General features: G+C 37.6%; 1 protein-coding gene across 10 annotated transcripts in view; it reads right to left on the minus strand.

Moving 5' to 3' along the window:
* Positions 1–565: 565 nt before the first annotated feature.
* CREM (cAMP responsive element modulator) overlaps positions 566–24,078 on the minus strand; it is a 45,931-nt gene continuing 22,418 nt past the window's right edge. For 5 of the 10 annotated variants that reach the window (XM_071559904.1, XM_071559903.1, XM_071559905.1 and 2 more), the window contains 3 exons: positions 22,900–23,043; positions 13,947–14,103; positions 11,823–12,310 (listed from right to left, as the gene is read on the minus strand). In XM_071559904.1, the coding sequence (XP_071416005.1) occupies positions 12,166–12,310; positions 13,947–14,103; positions 22,900–23,043 (446 nt within the window). In that variant the 3' untranslated portion in view covers positions 11,823–12,165. Of the gene's footprint in view, positions 12,311–13,946; positions 14,104–18,308; positions 18,418–22,899; positions 23,044–24,078 lie in introns of those variants that run through there. The other 5 variants (XM_071559902.1, XM_071559907.1, XR_011698243.1 and 2 more) reach the window with 4 other exon arrangements.

Raw genomic sequence — 24,078 nt, forward strand, 5'->3', positions numbered from 1 at the left:
TGATTTAACTATATGGACCAACCCCCCCCCCACACACACACACATTTTCAGAGACAACTATTCTGACAGTTTTATTTCAACAAGCTGAACTTTATTTCTCTATCCATATGTCCTGGGCATCACCAATTAAAAGCCTTTGCTATCCTACCTACTAAATGCAAATCAATTTCTGTAAATAGAAAGGTGAGGTGTACAGAAGCTGCAAGAGCATAAGACAACCACTGGTTTCCAGATGGGATTGATCGGGTCAGGAATACAGAATTGGAGAAGCAAAATCCATAACGGCTCAGTAAGTCAAGATTTTTTGTGAAGTAGGGGTTAAGACTGAAAGCGTAAATACAGGATTAGCAAATAGGTTTCTGTCTGCACAGAGGAGTAATCACGCATGTCCTGAAGCTGTCAGCATCAGTGGCAAGTGATACTGCAAATGAAGACAAAAATATCTTCAAACATTTTCAGATCTGCACAGATTATTAATTTATGTTGTTCACCTGAATAACATAACTCTTGAAGTTGACATCAGGAATCCACATAAACTAAATAACTATCTAGGTTAGACTAGAGATACAGGTTGGGGAACTTTATTGAAATATACAATTTGTACAATGTTAAACAAAGAAAAAAAATTGTGAGGAGTTTTGGGTTTTTATTCTGAGACTGTTCCTCAGGTAACAGTGAGTTCTCCTTTACATACCATTGCTGACAACTATTGACAAAAATACAACCCATTTTAACAAAATAGCTCAACAACACTCTAGAATATCCTCCTGAGACTGTGTATTTTCAATTCCAAACAAATAGTTCACTCATTCCCAAAACCCTCAGAGCCACACATTAGTTAAAGCCCTGCCTGCTTATGCAATTTTTTCAAGTCTGTAAATATCCATAAAATATTTCTAGAATACATTTGAAAGGTTAGGAAGCCCTCAGAAATAACTTTTTACTTAATGCTAAAAAAGTTAAAATATGTTAGCTGATAAAGAAGAGTAAAGAAAAGAGTAATAAAATAATCATTATCTAGTATTTAACAGTCATGGGTATCTTCGTACTTCAGGCTTAATTATATCTACATTCACCAAAGTAGAAATATTAATGAGAACATGATATTTGACTAAGCATACTGCAAGAGATTCAGATCTAAAGATCAATTACCATTGTTAGGTAAGACAAGTATTACTTCTGGCAATTAACAAACTTGTCCAGAAGCCTGGAGAAAGAATCTTGGACTCTCCATGCCTATTCCTACAAACTTTTCTGAATTTTAATATAAGTAGTCATGCATTGTGTAGAGAGCTTGTGCACACTGAGAGATCCAGTTACCACTCTCAGGACCAGCTATCAAGCATTTAGATGTGCAACAATTTACAGTACAACCTAATGTATGGCCCCTAAGATAACAGTTATTTCCACAGCACTCCTGGATACCATCAATATGGGATGCCCCTCTATCACTTTTGCAGTGATGAGGCACAAGTACATCTGCAGCTCAGGTTCTGGCTCTCAGGCGCTCTGTTCTTCAGGCAGGGCTGGTTCTCCCATCACTGGACACATCTGCCTTCACAAACACTGAAGGAGAACCAGGCATAGAACTCCAGACTCTTTCATACCACTCCTACCAAATACTGAGCTAGGACAGGAGGCACTAGTATCTTTTCCAATCTATTTGTTCCAGTAGATTCCTTCATTTTGCCTCATGTACCTACTGGATTTGCTGGGCTTTTTTTTTTTTTAAGCTTAGATGCTGCTTCTAGATACAACTGAGCTTTCTGCTGCAATTATTGACTAATTTGAACAAACAAATCATGCTGATTTGGGCTAAAGATCACATACCAAGTGTCACCCGGTCATGTATCAGCTACATTCCCTGCATTTTTGAATACCTTTAACTTATGTTATATTGCTAAAAATTCAAAGCGGATAAATTCATCAAGAATATAATCTTTAATCACATTTTAAATGCATTTAGTCATTATCCTTATGATCTTCTTAATTTTATATCCTTATGTCCTGATCAAGTATGTATTTTAAAACCAACCTGTTGTCTTTACACCACTTCTCTACATCATTGCAAAGTTAATGTTTGATTTTAATACGATTATTTTTGTATCAGCAATTCCATTAAGTGTGTTTCACTTTGCTGGGCATCTGCCCAAGATCCCAGATAACTAATCTCTAAAAAGTGACCTACATACTTAACCATTGTCCTCTCCATATGCAACATTAATTGACTCATATTTTGTTTGATCTATACAATATTCCTCTTGTGCAATTGCATAAATCATTATAAATTAGTAATTTTCTTCTGTATATGAAGACTTTTCAAAGCATCAATTCAGACAGATAAAATTGCCCCATATCTGAACTAAAGTTTATACAGACATGGTTAACCATGTTTTCCTCTGTCCTAAATATAGTCTTTCTGGAGTGCATAATAAACACATGTAAGCAGTAATTTATTTGCTTGGAATTTCAGCTGAGGTAGGCACTGGAATCAGATTTTTTACATAATGTGCTAGAAACTGATTCTTTCAGACTCTTTAGACTGGCTGTACAGCTGAAATTTTGCATTTTCAAAACCTTTGCAGAGGGCAGAGGGATGTGTTTAGAAATTCTTTGGCCAGATTTAAAGTCTTTTATGAATCTTTAGAGTTTTGATAATTTTACTACGGGGGTGCCTTCCTCTTGCTGGGAGAAAGCTTTGTCAACTTTTAAATTTGAGCATTGCCTTTATTTTACCTTACTACACATGAAAAAGCTCTTGGATATCTCTGTAGCCATTCCCTTAGTGCGAAGTGTGTATGAAAGAGAATATCAAGTTCCACTACCAAAGGTGGAAGCTGACTACCTTGCTAGAGAAGAATTCAAACTTCAACATTGTTATCTAAAGGCAAGTAAGTCAAACTCCACTGGAAGAGTCATCACGCTGAGAAGAGACTTTGAAAAACAAACTTAAAGGAGCTGATGGAAAGTGATACTTGGCAGAAATAACTTGAACAAGCTCTTATGTGTGTTTCTGGGCAAAAGTGCAGTAGAAAGCAGAGTTTTTCTTGTGAGTCCTTTACTAAGGGGATGTGCTACAAGTGTCACTAGAGGTGGCTCTGACCTGAGGCCTGCAGATATTGCGGTGTATATTTGGATGTTTCTCTTCTCCCCGTATACATTTCCAAGTCAGACAGTGAGACCTCTGCTGTTCATAAAAGTGCTCAACTATGTTATGAGGAAAAATCCATTTCTGATCCTTGGGGAGTTAATGGCAAATGCAGGAGACCAAACACAAGACTTAAGCATTTCCATGGCTGAAGAAATGTAGCATTTATTTCTTTCATTCTTGAAAGAGGTATGTGTGAAAACTGGAAACAGGAGGTCCTTGTCTGTGAAATCAACTGATCTACTAAAACAGCAACAGATAATGTTAGAGAGTGTTTGAGCATGGAATTTATAACCCTAGAAAACTGCAGTCTGAAGAAGAGATACCCACCCAGATCTAACACTGGCCAAACCAGCTACGCTGAAAACAGCTGGACAGCAAAGGAACTTCATAAGCTTTGCAGTCATACACTACAGTAAAAGTGGATACAACCCTCTTCAGACTGTATCAGTTGCAACACAAACTTTAAGAATTTAAACTATAACCAACATTACATTTTGCATGACATTAGAAACTGATTTAACTGTCAAATTATATAAATATTTAATCACTTATTCAGTAGCAATTCCCAAAGCATGTATTTGCATTTTTTCATTGAACAGGCCCATAAATTTACCATATGGAAATTATTTTGTTGTTCTAGATTTTGATATCACATCTCATGTATTTGACTAATTCTCCTGAATGAGCTAAAAAAAATGTTTACATGTTCAGTTCACTCCTCAGAAATACTGTGGAAAAACACTACACAGTCTTATGTCTGCATACAGACAGCCACTTGCAGATGTGACTGTGGAGGACAGAATACTATATAATCATGGTTGTAAAGCAGAAGTGAGCAATTTATTAGAAAAGTCAAATTTATCCAGCCTGAAGAATTATTTTCTTCATCACTGTGCCATTATCTCTTCCTGTGTTGTGCCTTCACTGTGTTTACCTCCCTCTCCTATTTGCAGAATGGTATTTCCAAATGCCTGGATTAAAACTGCACTATTTCATTTTCCCTTTGCACCATTACATTTCAAAAATACTTATTTTTTTATATTTAATTTTTATGACCCAGAACTAACAATTACTGTGCTTCAATAGCAGTATTTGTAATAACATGTAGGTATCATTTGTAATAGCATCTAGATAACATTTTATCATTATTATAATTTCTATAAATCAAGATTAAATAATTCTCATTTTGTCTTTCTTTAAGTGGGATTATTGGTCAGGAAGACTCCACAAATTGAAAATTTGTCAGTACTTTTTTCCTCTTAGAAGGCTATCAAATTATGAATCACTTATTTCTAACTACATATTAGAACAGGAACAGCAGGAAAAATGAGTTTGTGTCCTCAATAGCCACACAACACCCCACTCCCACATTTCCTCCCCAGAACACAAGAAATTCACTACTTCTAGAACATCCTTTGGCTGCCTAATCAGTTTGGAACTAAAGTGCAGACATTTATACTCCACAAGGTGTCACTCTAAAACAGCTGGGAAAAAAATCGTCTCTGCTTTGAACTTCACCCAAAAAGTCAGAAATTACCAGCATTTAAATTTAAGAGTGACCAACCAGACTCTACTGAAAGCTACTACGACAGTAAAGGCAGTGGGTATTTTTTCTTGGAAATAGTGTATTTCAAACCCAGTCTATTTTTATCTTATTTGCCTAGCTGAAGTGTGCAAAATTGTCACTAATTGTTTAAATGTGGGAGAGCATCCAGCAGCTATATCATCATGATACACTCCACTGTCCTTTAATCAAGTACTGCTGGCTTGGTGAAGGGGCAGAGAACAACACCAGACCCAACAGCTCAGGTCTACAAGGTATGTAAGCTTTTTAATAAAATACATTTTGTTTATCAACACACTGTCCTTTCAAACAAATATGGTATATTTCATAGGAATTTGAACATCCTCTAAAAATACAAATAATTGTCAGCAATAAAAGTAACAAAACTTTGCTTTCTATGGTTCAGCTGCAATCAGTGAACTAATTCTCTGGAATCTAACAGGAGAGAATTCCCAGGAAGTTTTCTTACATCTATCAAAGCTTACATTCCAACTTTTCCTTTATGCCTTCACTGCTAACCACCTATTTTCATGAACTTTTGAGAGATCTCTGACACATCAACTTTAATTGATGTTGACCGTCAGGTTGAAAACATAAAAGAAGGAATCAGACACAGACATGAGCAACTGTCATCTCATGGGAAATGAGATTAGTAATTCAAGAAAATGAAAATGATGTATGAAAAAGAACAAAAAATGTATGGAACAAGTCTGTTAGCTATAGGTGACAATTTACACAACAGAAACTGGAAGCAATTTTGAAATGTTAATGCTTTTCATTCAGTGCTCACTACTGGAGAGCTCTGATCCCTGCACAGACTAACAGGGTTCTTGCACAAAAAATACAGAAACAAGTCCTACATGCAAGCTCACAATACCTGCTTGTTTGTGTTACTCTGGAACAGTACAGCTTTCAAACACTTTGTTCACTCTATCCTGACTTCCTTCCCTGTTTCTGACTATCTTTCACGTTAGGCCCATTTCTAGTAGACACACCTCAGAACGGCTAATTAGGCCAGGCCTCAAATGAGAGAAGCAGAAGAATGTCTGCTTCAAAGACCTCAACACGAATGGGCTGTTCACTTGTGTCAAGAAAGTTGCTGTAGCAGGCCCATGTCTGGATCTTTGAAGTAACTGACAACTTCACTGTTAAAGATGCAGGGGTGTAAGAATTTAAGCATTTTCTTGTTTGTATGTCAGCTGACAGACTTCAGAAAGCTTTTAGTTTATACAACCAGGATCTTAGGAGGATCTAGTTGTTCAAAATCAACCTCATCACGCAAAATACCTCAGTATGCATTAAACTTAAAATTGTGTTTGCAGTTCTCTCACTTCCATAAGAATTAATGAAAGCTAGAAATGTGATTAATGTCTTGCTGAGGGAAAAACCCCAAAATCTTAGGAGAACTATTTTAGAGAAAGCAAACTCTGTGCTCCAGACTGAGGTTGTCAAACAGCTCTGCAGCAGCTTTTATCTGATGTAAGCACAAACACGTTGAGAAGGGGGAAGGCAGAATCATGAAAATAAGAACATTAGAAGCTTCATTCAAGGATGTTTGGAAATCATATTTTTGAAGTCACAAAACAAAAACAATTACTTGGCTAAGTAACCAGATTTCTGAATTGTGACATTTTTATAGCTATAATTCCATTCACAAGATGTGTTAATCACACTTGATTCCACTGATATTGGCTATTAAAGGAGAGGAAAAACCTCAGCAGTAACCATAACAAATACACTTCCTTCACTGTTTTTTCCACTCAAGTCACACAGAATACAATGAAGTTATTTTTTTTGTAGTCTACACAGAACACCAACTCTCACACTACTCTCTCTGTTCATGTACACAGCTTCTGCTTCATACTATGCCAAACAAGCCAGTTGCAAGAAAGAAGTTCTAACTCAGACACAGAAAAAAGCAGAAACCTGAAAAACTGGACCAGAAAAATTCATTAGACACAGAAGAAACTGATTTTTGCTACCTGTTATTGCCTGCCTGAATAAGATGCTATCAAATTGCCTTAGAACTTAACTCATTTTCTTCAGGTTTTAAATTAAGCAAATACTAGTACTAACATAATTTTTGCTGGAATAATGAAATCATTGTCATCCCTTGTCCAGAAGAGCCTCATTATGCCTTTAAAAAATCCCCCACTAAATTAAACCCCCTTCCCACACAACATTATTTTACACAAGAAGGCTGACAACCAAAAAGGCAGCTACTTTTGTCAGCTGCTTAACAGCTCAGCATTCACTGCAGTCTTGCCATGTACACACCCACACACTCAACACCAAGGGGATGAACAGAAAAAAAATGTGGGCAAAATGAGTCAATCCAAACCAGAAGCTGAGCAGACCCCTTTGTTTTCTCTGAAGTGATACTTCATTCAGAAAAAGATCACACTAAATTTAGCTATTACACTGATGCCTGCAGGGTAACAATAGAGATTAGCAATTATGTTTGTTAAGAATGGAAAGAAACCAAATGGGAGACAACTTGTACTCCTTAGGACTCTATCAATGCAGCCAAAAAAAAAATTCTATAATTATTCTTGCAAACAGCAAAATTCATGGGAAATAACTATCCAAAAAATTCCCCCAAAGAAACTAAATGCACACCTATTTACATCATATGCTTATTTAGATCCCTTTTTCCCCAGGTCACAACAGCTGGGGCTGTTTTAGAGAGTCAAGAGAGATCTGCCTGGATAGTCTAGAGATTTCTCTTTGCAAGTCTGCTTAAGAAACACTTATGACTCACAGCTGTATCTTAAGAGGAAGCTGACTATTACATTCCTCATCGCCCACAACTCTACAAGGTTGAAGACATTTTTCAAAGATCATCTTCACTGAGCTATATGCAAATCTATTTGAAATTTAAAAAATATTAAAAAATTCATGCAGTCTTGTGTGCACCTTCCTGTAAAGGCCAATTCTCCAGGTACCTGTCTTAAAGAAATCTGTTTGGTTTCAGCAAGAAAGAAAAGTTTCCTACCATAGGAATGCAGTTTTCTTACAGAAATCAAAAATAGTTATTTTGGCCTTTTTTCTGACAATGAGGAAACCAAATTCCTCACTCCGACAAATCCAAGCTTGGGCACTGCTCAAATTCTCTTGTAATAAACCAACTTGGATTCAATTAATAATTCTTTATTAAAAATAATACTGGGTTGAAAAGGTCTTTTTCCTGCACCATGTCAAGCAATCTGTTTCACAAATTTGAACTGGACTCAGGTTCCTGTGGAAATTATATTGGTATCCAAAGGTCAGAGCTATGTTTTTATTAGAAAAGTAGGTACTTTCCAGTCTTGTCAAGTGAGAGGGTGGCACAATCAAGCAGGAGAATTAAGACTGAACACCTCTTCAGTTACTGTTTCTACTCTCAGAGGTTGCTAAGATTGTACAAACAGTATCAAATTGTGGAAAAAGGCATTAAAACTAATACCACACACACAGTACAAAACAGAAAGTAGGTTTTGGTCTTGTGGTCAAGAAGTTCTTTGGAAAGAATACTGAACCCAAAGACCAGTTCAACTCAATTCAGATCCCAGTCAAATTTCAGACTTCTTCCATGATGAGTAAGTAACAATTAGTTCCAACCATTTCCACTTACTCTGCCCTTGGGAGGAGCACTAGGAAGAACAGGACCTGATGAACAGCCAAGTCAAAAGAAAAATTCCTGTTCGTAGCACATGTGCTCCTACTCTGGATACCCAGCAAAGACAACACATTCAGGAACATTCAGTACATTGATGTAGAACAAATTGAGCCCCACAAGTGATCTAAAACATGGAAGGCCTAAATTGACATTTTGAAGAGAAAAAATAAACTCAAAGAAACTTTATATATTTTCTTTTATAATCTAAACTAATTTGTATATCCTACCATATATATCCTATTTATTGCTTTAATCCTCTGACACACTGCTTGAATAGAGACCCGGGCTCCAGAATTTCCATCTCAATTTTTGGAACCTATGTTTTTTGGTATTATTTCTCAAACAACCCCCCTGTTGTATATAGACTTTTCCTTGAAATCTTTTAATCTCAATGAAGTATCTCACAAAGCTTTCAGTGCATATTTCTCAATCCAATTCAGAACTTTTCGGGGTTTATTGTTTTAAGTAGCAATTTTTGTGGTACCAATCTGACAAGGGATTCCTGTCATTTGTGCACACCTGCCTTTGCCCATTTTAAAGTAAGTTATTTCTTTCATCACAAAATACATCTTGGTTCTAGTTTACCAACTGTAATTTACCAACTGTCTTAAATGTTCTTATTCAATAACAAATTCAGTCATTCTTATTTTAAAATACAGAATTGTGAGTTGGTAATTCTTTCAAAAGTTGTTATACCAAACAATTACTGAGAATGGTAGAATCATAATCAATTGTTTTTCCTAGTCTTAGCCTAAATGAGCTAGCTTTTGTGCAGTTGCTTTTCTGAAGAAGGATATTTCTCCCTGGTGCAGATAAACAGATCAAATGGAATTTTCCAAAATGACCAAACACATGCCAAGAGCATTTGGGTTTAGCTCTCATTATTAACAAAGCACACTCCCACACACAAGTAACCATTTAAATACAAAATAAACCTTAATCAAATGTTTTAAAAACAGGGTGTACTACTCTGCACATAAGGAATTGCTGGGATGGACACAGCAAGAGTTTCAGTCAATGGCTCTATGCCCAGGTCAAGGCTGGTGACAAGTGGTGTCCCACAGGACTCTGTCTTGAACCAGTGCCCTTTAGTGTCTTTATCAATGACAGAGACACTAAGGTCAAGTACTCCCTCAGCAAGTTTGTGGGTGACACAAAGCTGAGCATTGTAGTTGACACAAGAGAAGGACAGGTTGTCATCCAGGGGAACCTGGACAGGCTTGAGAGGTGGGCCCATGAGAACCTCATGACATTCAGTAAGGCCAAGTGTAAGGTGTTGCAGAGGAGGGCATGGATGAAAAAGGTTATCATGACCCAAAATGTGCACTTACTGCAAAGGAGGTCAACCCCATGCGGGGCTACATTAAAAGCAGCAAGGCCAGCAGGGGGAGAGGGAATTTTGCCCCTCTGCTCTGTCCTCATGAGACCCTGCCTGGAGTGCTGCATCCAGCTCTGGGGTCCTTCGCACTAGAAAGACATGGACCTGTTAGAGCAAGTCTGGAGGACAGCTATGAACACAAGCACAGGGCTGGAGCATCTCTCCTGTGAAAGTGGGCTGAGGTGGCTGGGTTGTTCATACTGGAAAACAGAAAGCTTCAGGGAGACCTCATTGGGGCCTTTCAGTACTTAAAAGAGGGCTTACTTTTTTACACAGGCGCACAGTAACAGGACAAGGGTGGACGATTTTAAAGTAAAAGACCAAAGATTCCTATTAGATGTTGGCAATAAATTCTATACTCAAGAGGGTGAGGTGGCACTGAACGGGTTGCCCAGCAAAGCTGTGGATATTATCCCATACCTTGAAGTGTTCAAGTGAAGAGGTATTTCAAAGTTTCCTTTTGTTCCAGACCTCCATCAGAGCCTTAGGGGCCAAAAACAGCTTGTTGCCTCCTTAAATCAACTGCTGTGGCTGCTGGGAGTGAATAGCTCTTCTTACAAACACTCTCACATACATCTAATGGAATTTTCAAAAGATTCAAGAAAATTATCATGTGTATTTCAAGCAATTGGGGAAAAAGGAAAAAATATATATACAAACAAACCCGCTTCAACAGAGTGAAATGGGTTAAATACAAATGGAGTTTAAATTAAGAAGTGTCAGTGACTTCAGTATGATTCCATCCCTCCTGGCCTCACACACACTCCCCTCAGTAAAGCCAGTAATGTAGGAACCAAGCCTTTATTCCTACCACATCAGTAAGGCAATGGTGCTATTAGTTCCAGCAAAGCTCCTGAATACTCTGCTCATAGACTGTACTGGCCAACAAACAATTAGATCACTCCTGAATTAAAGAAATACTCAGAAGGCAACTTTGCATAAGCACTATTTTCTTTCAAAGCAAAATGGAAAGTGGCACATACTGCATTTTATGAGAACTGTAATCTTCTTTAAACATTTATTTTAAAGATCTTCAGCTCTCACCTATGGGCTACTCCAGAACTCAGTGAATCAGCAGTTACGGTTTATTGGAAAGTTTCCTTCTTTAGGATGCCGTTATCAACTCAGTAGTTTGTTGAAATTGTGAAAAGAACTGCACCATCAGTCTTCGCTATAGGCAACTGCACACAGGTGTACAGAATCTAGAATATGAAGTATTCAGAATGCAAATTTAAATTTTCATATACAGATCTCTCACATATCAAGTATTCTGCAGACTACAGAAAGTTTAGAGCAGCCATAACAGAGAGTTTCTTGCAGGTATTTACAATATACTTAGCATCATGTCACAAGCTTAGGTGTGTTTTTTCTTTGTCCTCTTCCAGATACTCATGGATTTTAAAGCAGCTCAACCAGGTGTTTAAAGGAAATCAGACACTACACAGGTTAAACAACATGGTTCTATTAAAAACTATCTTTAACCATGGCACTCAGTGACAGCAATACAATACTTTTTTTTCACAAAGCAACTAATATAAAAATATGCCATAAAATCATCTGTAGACTAGTATGCTAGTACATACATATAATCATAACATTCTTTTACAAACTCTTTCCTGAGATACCTTGGGTTGTTTGATTTTCTTGTATTACTGGATGCATTATCTTTATGATTCTTCAAAAACAATTGTAAAATATTTTCTATGTGCAGGACACTCAGTAACATGTAAAAAGTAGTACGTAAATACATGGCAAAGAAAGCTCTTAGAAATTATGCGCTTCTTTACTTGGTTATTTTTTTTAACATTTGGCTCCTTGGGAGACAGAAGGGAGGAGCATGAAAAACCTGAAATTAGAGCTATGAATTGACAAAAAGCAGGAAAGCATTCAGGAATGTTAGGAGTTGGAATATAATATAAATGACACGAAGAGAAAGCCATAATGCACACTGCCTTTGTATTGTCTTATAAAGCAACTGGACATATCTTAGTTCACAGTATAATAAATATTTTTACTAATCTGTTTTGGAAGAGCAAATGTCTTTTAGGGTTTCAAGCTCCTGTATAAGTTTCTTGTTCTGAACTTCTAGCACTGCAACACGACTCTCCAGACATTTTATGTATTCTTTCTTCCGACGTCGACATTCTTTAGCAGCTTCCCTGCAAAAAGCAGAAGTAAAAAGTGCAAAAAAAAAGCCATTTGCATGCCATTAGAAAGCTCAGCAGAGTATGGAGGCTATGACAGAATTCCAAATTTTGGAATATCTCCCAAATCAGTCTGAAAACACTAAGCAAAACTGGGTTCCACAAGGGCCTCAAGTGTCTCTTTCTCAAGTTCATATGGCAATCTGTAGAATTGCTTCCTCTCATGCCTTGATTAAAGTTCATTATAAACGAGGTCCAAATGAAAGACAGTTATTCTGCTTTATGACAATAAAGATCTTTGAGGGCCTTGAGTTCCTCAATGAGAGTCTTGTTTTGGTTTTCAAGCACAGCCACACGATTTTCAAGACATTTGACATATTCTTTCTTCTTTCTGCGACATTCTCTGGCAGCTTCCCTGGAACCAATACAAGGCAAATGACTACAGGAACAGCCACAACATGGCAAAGACTGGATAAATGCAATTACCTGCAACCCCTGTGGTAGTAACAAGAACAACCACCAACCAACTGCTGGATTGCACAAACAGAACGTCAGGTAACAGCCAAAAGCAGTAACATAGTTAAAATACAATTTGAAAAAAACTAGAACTTGAAACTAATTCAGCATCATCAAATACAAGATGGAACTAAAAGAGAAGAACTGAGTAAAATAGTGAGTAAATGATAACATATCTACTTGAATTGTACTAAACATTAGGACAGAAAGCAGTATTTCTTCTTACAGTCACATCTCATTTTGTGTGATTATTGGGAGCATTGTCTTCTGCCATCTTAAAACCAAACCAAATGAATTTACTTTCAGAAAACACAAGCATAACACTACTCTCTTCAGATAAAAAGCTGGATGCCAAGCTTACAACATGCTCTAAGTTTTTACCTTGTAAACAATGCACAATAAAATTTAACTCCAAGCAAATACAATTTATTAGCATTTTAGAACTGGCCACCTTGAGCACATTCACATGCATCTGTGTTTTTTGTTGGTGGCAAATGATAGCCTGAAGCCATTCTCACAGTTCTGCTCACATGTCTGTTATAGTAAAGCTAAACACTTGTCAGAGCATGTGACTAAACAAGCATTCAATTCCAGAAGAAATACTGGAAGTACTGGGAGTCAACTCCTTTACCACCTTAGAACATGATTAACTGTCAGATTGTGAGAGTAACATTTCAGCAAGTAATGAGCTTTAGCAGAGGCACTAGTTTTAAAACTGAAGAGAAGAGCAACAAAGGGAGGCACAACAATGCAGTGATCCTCATGAGTAATTTAAAATAAAGGACAGGCATGAGAGCAAAGCAATACCATTAATTCAGTTGTAAGGCAAGTGGTTAGTCAGTGTAATAGAGATCTGCACAACAGAGCATTTCTTCTATTAATCTGCCAATGATAGAGGTGGCTACATATTTTAAAAAAGACAGACTCCCTTAAGAATAGCAAGAAGAATGTACAGAGAAAGACGGATACTTACAATGTTCTGCCAAGTCCATGCTGACTAATTAAAAAATATACAGCCACTTCACACAATATGCCTAACAAAATGACAGGGGCACTGCAAAGTAACTTATCCCAGCAGCCAAGTACTTAAGAAAGTCTGTAATTATCATTCCATTCTAGAGTAAGTCCTCTTCACAGCATCATTAATGGACAGCTGTTAATGAGCTACTCAGATATTTTCCTAACCAATTTTTTGCTGGGATGTTTTGAAATGCAAAAGCCCATCCTGGTCATTTTACTGTCAGTAGTGGAGGAGGAAGTGAATTAAAATTCAACAAAAAAATATAACGTCACAAAAATTATCTGATAAATTCTTTTGAATTACCATAATATTTTCAAACTAAAAATCTATGGGGATAAGATTGACTCTAACTCTGCAGTTAACAGCCAACACTCTGTGCCGTAGGGACATGGAATGACTGACAAAGAATTTCCTGCCTTCCCTTCATCAATTACAGGCAGTGCTCATGACCTTTAGAAGAAAATTTCTTTAGAATGTTTTGGGGGTTTTTTGAACACTGATTATGATATCTTACCTATTTTTCAAGAGTCTCAGCTCTCTCTTGCGTGTTGCCTCTTCTGCCATTTGCTGAGGACTATGCAAAGTCCCTGGTGAGGCTGCCATAACCACTCCCTGAGGTAAGGTAGTAGTGGGAGTTCGAATCTGGTAAGCTGGCATGTCTCCAGTGGCAGCTATATAAAACAAACATATTTAAATTTTATGGCAAAAAAGAACTATGCATAAGTTTTCTCTCTGAAAATAACAGATTTCTGTCAATGAGTTATCCAGGATCCCTGATACATAAAATATTTCACAGGTCTGTAATGTCACAAATGTATTTTTTACCTTAATACCACTTATTCCACACTGTAAAATATCTAAATAGCTCTAGCATCTAGGCCCACCAGCCAGCTGGACTGAACCCTGTGAAAGCTTCCACATGGCTCTCTTCAGAAAATCAATGAGAGCTGATTTTAGCTGTTGCTAAAATGAAAAGGAACAGACAGGTAGTCATGATGCACAGGAGCATGATGACCACGGAGAGGATGCTGTGGCATTAGCAAAAGGAGGTGGAAGTGGTTGCACAGGAAGGGGTGTAGCTGTACACTAAGTCAGAGGGCAAAAGTTCAGATTGAGCACCTGAGCCTACCAGTTTTGAGCTCTCCCCAAACTAAATGCAGATCTAACATATTACTTGAACCTGGTTCCTTTCTGATAGTCTCACCTCATTTCCTTATTTCTGATGTATTTTGTTCCTACTTGATGTATCTAAACTTTAAAACACTGTGAAAGTCCTAAACACTTGTGTCTTGTCTCACGTAGAAAAAAAGAACCAAGCAAAAAATGTATCTTTCTTCAAATTCTAAGCAAGTACTTACCTACTCCTTTCCATCAATATTTTGTTATCACAGAACAAAACTTCAAATTTTGTCATTAAAATAGCTAAATATAAAAGATGGTGTTTCAAAGGCTACTATGTTACACTTAACTTATACTTTAATTCTTAAAAGTACTTTTTGAATAATACAAAAACTTGTGTGTCACAGTTTAACCCCAGCCTGCTCCTAAGCACCACACAACTCCTTGCTCACTCCACCCACCAACCCCCCTCCAGTGGGATGGAGTAAGAAAACTCATAGGTTGAGATGGGAACAGTTTAATAATGAAAATAAAATCAACTAATAATAAATGAAAAGAAAAGGAAAATAACAAAAATAAAGAGAAATAAAAGCCAAGAAAAACAAGTGATGCAAATGAAAAGCAATTGCTCACTGCCCACCAATTTCCTGACATGCTGGGCAGCAGTTCCCTGGCTAGCTTTCCCTACAGTTTATGTGCTGAGCATGATGCCTTATGGTATGGAATAATCCTTTGGCTAGTTGGAGTCATCTGTCCCAGCTGTAATCCCTCCCAGCTTCTTGTGCGCCCCAGCCTATATACTGGCAGAACATGAGAAGCTGGAAAGTCTTTGACTTAGTGCAAGCACTGATCAGCAACAACTAAAACATTGGTGTGCTCTCAGCATCACTCTAATCTTAAATCCAAAACACAGCAGTGTACCAGCTACTAGAAGAAAATTAACTCAATTCCAGATGAAACTCAGACAACTTGGAAAAATAAAATGTAGACAAAAACATTTTGGGGAGGCTGGCAGGTACAGAAGTAAAGGAACATCAACTACAGGGGGAAAAAACTAAAAAATATACTATTATTCTTATTATATTAGTGCAGTTACTTCACTCATTAAATAAAAAAACCAGGATGAAGTTGTGTTTAGGCTACAATTCCACAGCCATGTCCTGGAATCATTATCAGCTTAAACCTCTTGCACCTCCCCCAGCTCTCCATCCTGTGGGTAAAAGTGTTTGTGGAATTACAAGATGAACTGGACCAGTGAACTGACCTGGATAATCCCCTGGGGAGGGAGGGGGAGAAGGAGGGAGGGAAAGAGAAAGCAATCCAGAACAGCCCTGTGAGCACTGACAGGCAGCTACCATGAATACAGAGGACATGTTCATCTTGTACATCTACAGGGGAATTACTGAACCCTTCCTTTAAGTTCTCCACATTTCTTAGCAGTCCGAGTCACGTCAATGGAACAATATTTCAGCTTACTATTTGTAAAAATGGAATTTTAGCAACTCTTCAGGCTCACCTTTATGCTGACCACATCACATGCATTTTACAGATTCTATGGTATTAACTACTTTTTTCTATCTCATCACTAGGCATAAAATGTCTTAGCTTACATTACCTATAATGAATTAGAAATCCAAACAAGCCATTTTGCATATCAAGTCACAGGGAAAGCCCCATAAGCCAGGTCACTTCAGCCTGGCAAGACCAACTACATTGTTGTCTTTGTTTGTTCACACTCAGATGGCAGCAAACAGGAACAGGACTTGGTGCGATCATGTACCTGCAGCAAGGCTTAACACAGTGATTCCCTATCTTAGCTGGGATCAGCAAACACCACTGTAACTAAGGACATGTTGCAGTGAATAGTCACAGAAGGTCCCACAGTGGCTGTCCCTGCCCAGCAGCTGTGTTACTTACAAACCTGCCAGGATGGTAACACCGATAAATAACCCTTCTGGTGGTACAGAACTTGCAAACTCAGACTTTGGTATTTAAAAAAAAAACAACAGCCAAACAAACAAACAAAAAAAAAACCAGAAGAAAAGAAAAAAAACATAGGATAGCATTGACAAAGTATCGTTTAGCTGGGCAGTCACAGGTACTTTATGATAGATCATTGCAAATCAGTAATTTCAGACTGCAAATTATTTTGTATAGTGTCTCAAAAAGTTATAATGTTACTGATCTCCCTGGAAAAATACCTTGGGAAAGATGAAACAGCCTTTAAGCAGGGAGGAATAAACTCATTTTTCAAGGGTATTTTAAATCTAGTAATGTATCTATAAAAAAAAGAAGCACACATTTCTGCATCTGAGACAAAAATCCCACACACCTTATCTAAGCTGACAAACCTCTGTGGCCATTTCTAACGAAACTTCACAAAGGAGTAAAGTAATTCCTAAGGCACCAGAGGTTGGACCAAAGATTATTAACAAAGCAACAAACCTAGAGCTGGCACATTTCCCTAACAAACTGCCTAGGTCAAGTTGGTTTTTTTCCAGCTCCTTGAAATTGCAAGGGAGTAAAAAGTCACTGAAAACCTGAGGCTTTCAATTGGGACTTACAAAAAGAAAATTATTAACAGGAAGAGAAACAGACAAAAAACCCAGACCACATCCAGAAGAGCACAATGAACCTTGTAAATCAAACTCTGACAATTTAAAAAAAAAAAAAGGCAACATCTGCTTGGAAAAAGTAGCTTGGTCAACACTAGAGAGCATCCCTGCACTCTTTCAGTGCCTATCCAGGAGAAAAACAGCCTGATGTATTTGTATGTCTGTTCTCCCCTTCTGTGAGTCATAATGGTGTGATTTGATTATCAAAGGGTTTTTAACTTCACCACTAAACTAGCTATACAAGGCATGAATCATTATCCCTTTGAGCATTAAAAGCATCGACTCCAAGAAGAAGATACTTATCTTTGGGTTAATCAAACAGTGAGCACCAGCTCTGAGCAGTAGCACGTAGGTGCCCGTGCCGGCTGCGAAGTAGTTAAAGTTACTGAGCTGCCGGAGGCAATTGACGAAGCAGAAAGGAACTGACTAAATCGCAGCATGACTTGGAGCTGACGTCAATGTGTATCTTGTTTGGAGTTTAACTTTTCCAGTTCCCTACTGCAACACGATTCCAGGAAATCTAATGACGTCAGCCTTTTGAACTCAATTAGCTGAGGAACAGACCATTTTAACAGTGGAGGAGAAACAAACAGGCGCTACAATACTTAGAATTATTGCTCTCAAATTTGTTTGCATTCAGTATTTTTTAGTAACGCGAGCATAGGGTTTATTTACACTGCTGAAACAATGAACACATTTTCTTTACAGCTAGGCTTAAGCCCACAGCTATCAAATCTGTTGTGTTTATTGCTAAGCAAAAAAAAGCAGTGTCATTTTTACAAAACAAAAAGCAACTATAAACATAGTAACATATATGACTATCTCCACAATAAAGAAGAATGCAAAAATAGAGTGGTGGATTTTTTTCAGCAAAATTCTGCATCGAGTAGTAAAGATTAGTTATTTGAATCAATCTCTGCAAGAACTCGTGCATTAACACTGGGTTTTTTTGTTTTTCCTCTCTAATGAAACAGTTGAAACTGCCCTGAAATCCTACACTAACTAGATAGAATCAGAAGCTATTTGTACGAGCTTTGAGAGATTAAAGAGTTACAGCAACAGGTTCAAAAGAAAATGTCACAAATAGTAACTAAATGCTGCTTAGACATACAATACACCAAGTAAAAAGCTAACATTTTTACCTGTTTCATCTCCTGTTACAGCCATGATCAGCCTCTGCACACAGGATTCTTCTGTTCCTCTACCAGAGCTCAGCATGAACTGTTCCAAACTAGCAAGCATGTGCAGGATTACAAGCAAGAGCACTGACATCACAGTGACCTCACTTGCTTACCACTGTCATTAATATGCTCTCTCACTGGAACAGCTCACTGAAACTGCAGCCCGAAGAATTCCTTTTCCACTAAACCTGTTTCAATTTTTTTCCTCTGCCATATTTCTATAATCCTGGCTTTGTTCTTTTTTCCCTGAATTATTCATAAAGCTACAGAAAGCACCCACCACAAAGCTGGCTGTAAAGTGCGACCTGAAAATTCACAGCATTGACTGACAGAAATTAAAACGTAGCTCTGGCATTCATGAATAAATCAGAGTGATAAAGCCATGATGGGATAGAAAATAAGGACATTTTAAACAGACATGCAATTGTTTTGATTGAAGTAGTTCCACTAAAAGGCTGAGAACTCTGCTGGACAGATATACAAGACAGGAGAGCTAACAAGCTATTACAAATAGGTAAATTAAAGGCTAGAGCTCCTTGTTTTATGGGGTACCAATAACCCACTCATTTAATTTCAGTTAAAAGCTTCTGAAATTATTAAAGAATGCTTCAACCAAGTAAGTCAACCTAATGCTATTGATTTTAGATGCTGTAACTGGCAAAAAAATAATTCCGGATAATGGCTACTTTGTTCCCCTTCACTCCTTTTTGAAAATATGTCCAAGAAATATGATTGACTTAGTTTAAAAAAAAATAAATTCTAAAAAAGCTCAGGTCTAAGAGAGTTACTCCTTATTTGCATCAATTTAAATAAAATTAAGTTTCAGACCAACAGTACAAGCACTGGTCCACATGTAGCAGAGCACAGCAAATTGATAAGGTCTTTGTCTGTAATAAAGAAATTCAGACTGATAATTCATCAGCTGTGAAACTCTGCTGGATGACAAGAGTGAAAGTATCAATGCAAAAAGGGAGTGTTTTGTGATTACAGGACCACTTCAGGATCAGATGAGCAGAAGATCAGAACTGAAGCACACAAGAAATTCAAACCACAGATCTCAAATATCAGTGACCATATAATGAAAACACACATAGATCCCAACAGAATGATTTTTATACTTTTCTACACTCATTTTCATAAATAATAAAACACTTTCTTCTTCAGCTAGCTAAAAACCCCTTAACCTGTATTAAGAAATTGTCCAGACATTAGAGCTGCCTCTTACTGTGCCTACAAATGTAAACTTGTAGCACATACAATGCCACTCAGTTGGATCAACACTTTTGGCACCTTTCTTCTAATATTTTTTCCCACCACAGGTTATCAGAAAATATCAAGCAGAGGGTTTATGTGATGCCATCCATTATTATACGAGATTCATCAACAAATGCTTTAGAGAAAAATACCAATACACATGCTAACTGAAAGATTCTGAAACAGGTATTTTCTGCCCTGGGACTAATATTTGTTGTATTTTTTCTTTCCTTTACTTCTGCGATTATGACCAAAACATTTATACGCTACCTACCCAAAATCATTATAAATGATTACCATATAAGTAAGTGGAAGGATACTAAGCACAAAGTTTTTTCCTATTATAATCTCTGCTATCACAATATAACGTGACCAGTCAACTACAAAGTGTACATAAATGACAAATGTTCATAAACTATATTCTTACAGACCTTCTAGCACAGGCAAGATGACCTGTACTTAGGACGCATCAAACACTTGTATATTCATCTAATTCCATCATCTCACTCCATCCTGAATAACTCAGGTTTTTGGACTACATGCAATTGCATTCCTGTAAACTTCCTCAGATACTTTCACGCTCTTTTTATATGCCCTTTTTTAATTAAAGATTTTTTTTAAGAACCATTTCCCGGTGTCAATAGCATGTATAATAAGTTGAAGCCTTTTATCTCCAAGTTCATGCTCACTTAGTGTTTGTTTGTACTTTTCCCTGTATGTATTATGTAGCACTTTTCTTCTGTGCCAACAGCTATGAGCCTCACTAAAACACTGGACTTTGAGCCAAAGGAACAGAGAATTCCAGGAAGTCAACTTCTCCGAGCATAGACAGAGAACACATCAATGTAGTTAAAAGTATCTCGAAGCCTCCAGAAACATGATACGGCAGGTATTCAGTACTGTCTCTGAATCCATTGTGAAGGTTTCCATCACAGGTAAGACACTTAATGAGCTATTCCATCTTACTGAGCCCATCACTGAGACTGAGTAGCCCTGTCTGAAGACAACTCTTTAATGGAGAGTCTGTAAAGAAAGGTTGGTCGAATGATGTTCCCAAGGACTGAAATGCTGTGAGATACAATCCTTAAATGCTGTGCCTTCTTCACAGAACTTGGGAAGTTTTTTGAAACAGGTGAGGAGTTACTCTCTCTGCCTTGACCCCAAAGCTCTGAAGAATCAAAGCAATATATATATATAATACTACAGTCAGGCTGGTGAGATGAAGAAGTCCTCTGATTTAAGAGATGTGTAGGCTCATGCATAGAAAACACTCAGAAAACATATACTACCAGAGTGGGAAATTTGGTTGCAGGACAGCCAACTTTGGATCTGAAGGCTTTGCTAAGAATGTATTCATAATAACATTGAAGGAATTTATTAAAGTACTCTCTGCACAATAAAACCTAACATTTGGGTAAGGGTTTTTCATACAGTCTTAATACTTACTTGAAATGCTTCTGAGAAGTCTTGGCACAACAATGTATTTCAACAAAGAAGTAACCAGAGGCAATGGAAGAACTCAAATTTGGTATCCCTATTTCACATTGTCTAAACAAGTTCAGGTATCTGCAAGTTCTTAGTTTTATTGACACTCTTGGCTGCCTTTACACCAAAGGGAGAGAAACAGCCACCCAAACCCAGAACTTATTTCAAACACTCATAGCAGGTTAATAAAAAGGCACCTCAACCTGGACTTCATTCAGATATCTGTGCCTACATCTATTTGATTACTCTCATGCACTCCATGAATACTTACTTGTCCTAGGTTCAGCAGCCAGGACCAGTTTATCACTGTGTGGGTGTGACCAAAACTGTGTATTCCACAACCTCTATATCATTTCTAAGGAACTGTTAGCAATGGACCATTTGCAGCAGCTGCCCAGGGCACACCTGACCCCTCAGGCTACAAGCTGGGTGTTTGAGCACCCTGGGAGACAGAGTATTGACACCAACGACTCAGGTGTGGTAATTCCCCTTTGGGGAGACATCAGCACCTTCACACCGAACCTTGAGGGGTCATGCCTGCTCATGGGCCATCAAGGATTACAAAAATATCCCATGATTTGGAGAGTAGATTACCCATTGTGAAACTCCTGGGCCTGGGGGAAGTACTGGGCATTCCCATCTGAACCTAAGCATATATAACCTTGGGGTTGGGAGACTTCTGGTACCACTCCGGATCCCAAGGAGGACCAGAAGCTCGCCAGGACTGCAACCACCTCTCTCAACCAGACTGTGACCATCATTTGCATCAACAGGTTTTCCTTTGCTTTTACTTCAGACTCAGGGAGACCATGTGGTGCTCAGCACAGGGGCTAATGAACATCACTTTGTGCCTGAGAGTGCTGAGTTATACTTGTTTTTCTGTGGGTTAAACCAATTTCTCTTTGAATCATTGCATTTATTGTATATTATTAAATTGTAACTGTGACATAATCTCTTTTGAGTTGGGTTCATTTTTCCTGCTGGTTTACCTTTGAACCAGCAAACATATTTGAAGCCTTCCTAGCTCTTCCCATAGTTTATTTCAGAGAGCTGTTTTGGCTTAAGAAAAGTATTCATACAGCCCTCTCTCCTTACTTCTCTGTATCAATTAAAAAGAAAATGTATTTCCCTATATCCTCCATAGCTACTAATTTGGTGTCTCCATAGAGAAATCTCTTCCCCATTTTCAAAGGTTTTCATCGATTTCCCTGGTTAACGATAAGAATTTGAGACACACCTTTGATTATCCAACACCCTCGGCATTACCAAAAGGCTGAGAAAACAGTGGAAGGGCAAAAAACCCGACATGCATAAATGACAGTAAGTCTCAAGAATTCACTACTCTAAGTTCAGTTTATGGTGCATTATATAGGACCTTCAAAGTGTTCTGTGAGAAAACCAGCTTCTAATAATGACAAGAATTGTAAGTTGCAAAGAAATTCTGCCATAAACATATCCAAAGAAATTCAGAATTTGTGTTTTAATCAGATTACCTGCTGAAAAAACCCAAGTTAGTTTCACACATTGAGGTCCAGCATCCAATTAAACACTCCAATAAACATATATATCAAAAATCTGAACAAGAGAATTCAAAGCAGAAAGTGATTTTATATTATTTCCTTCCTTTTAATCAAAAGTAGTAGCTGGCTTGCTGAGCACAGAACCCCCCTAACCCTAACCTCTTGACTTTCCTCTTGCTATGCATAAGTATTTTATTTTATAGTACAATAATGTCAACACAAAATAAAAAGCCTTTTAGGAAAAATTACTTAATATGAAAGAAACTAAAATGCAGTAGAATAATAAAATATACCTTGAACAACAACTTGGCTTCCAGGAACAAAAAATTGCTGTGTGCCATCAGATGACTGTCCTGCATATTGCACAATGGTAGCACCTGGCTGAGGAGCTCCTGAATTTGTCACTGTCTGGATTGTACCAGCTTGAGATATAGTAACTAAACAGAAAAGAAAAGGATCAGTTAGGCAATAGGAAGAGAACGCATGCTAAAAAAGCACATAGCCCTTTTTGAAATAAACATTGGTCTTCTCCTTGCTTAAAGATCAACTGTACAATAAAACTTAGATAATATTAATACTGATTTCCACAAATATAAAGCCTGTTTTGTACTACATGCCATATGTAAAACAGATAAACAGGCATGTTCAACACATTTTATCTCTCTTTCCAGAAATACTAACTTCCCTAAAACAGTTTTAATGTAAGGGAAAAAAATAGTAGCTCCTAGCCATATACAATCATTGTCATTTTAACCATTAATGTAAAAGTTATTTAAAAAATAAAAATAAAAGCTATCCTTACTGACTTCCACAAAACAAAACCCAAGACATCTAGACAAAGGGTGAGAGAAAGTTTAGCAATAATAATATTTATCCAAGTTGTACAAAGTTGCAAAGAGTCCAATACTTAGGTAAAAACAATAGAACAAAGTGGGGGTTTGTCATCCATGTAATCAGCAATATGAAAAATACAACAAATACTTGCCCAATCAAAAGAATCATGTTGTATTCCTTGCCATAATTAAATATTCAGAAAAAATGCAATCACCTAGAGACACTGGTAACTATACTCCTTTTGAAATCAGCACTGCCTTTCTTAAACACAGAAATATCACAGAACCATAGAATAGTTTGAATTGGAAGGAATCTTCAAGATCATCTAGATCCAACTCCCCTACCATGGGCAGGAGCACCTTCCACTACATCAGGTTGTTCAGAGCCCCATCCAACCTGGCCTTGAACACTTGCATGGGTGGGGCATCCACAAGTTCTCTGAGTAACCTGTTCCTGTGTCTCACCACCCCCACAGTAAAGATTTTATCCTAATACCTAAGTCTACTCTCTCTGTTTAGGACTGTTACTCTCTCATTTTATCGCCACACTCCCTGATAAAGAGTCCCTCCCCATCTTTCCTGCAGGCCCCCCAAGTACTGGAAGACCACTGCAAGGTCTCCTTAGAGCCTCCCAACTCT

The sequence above is a fragment of the Pithys albifrons genome, chromosome 7, assembly GCF_047495875.1.
Source record: "Pithys albifrons albifrons isolate INPA30051 chromosome 7, PitAlb_v1, whole genome shotgun sequence".
NCBI classification, from domain to species: Eukaryota; Metazoa; Chordata; class Aves; order Passeriformes; family Thamnophilidae; genus Pithys; species Pithys albifrons.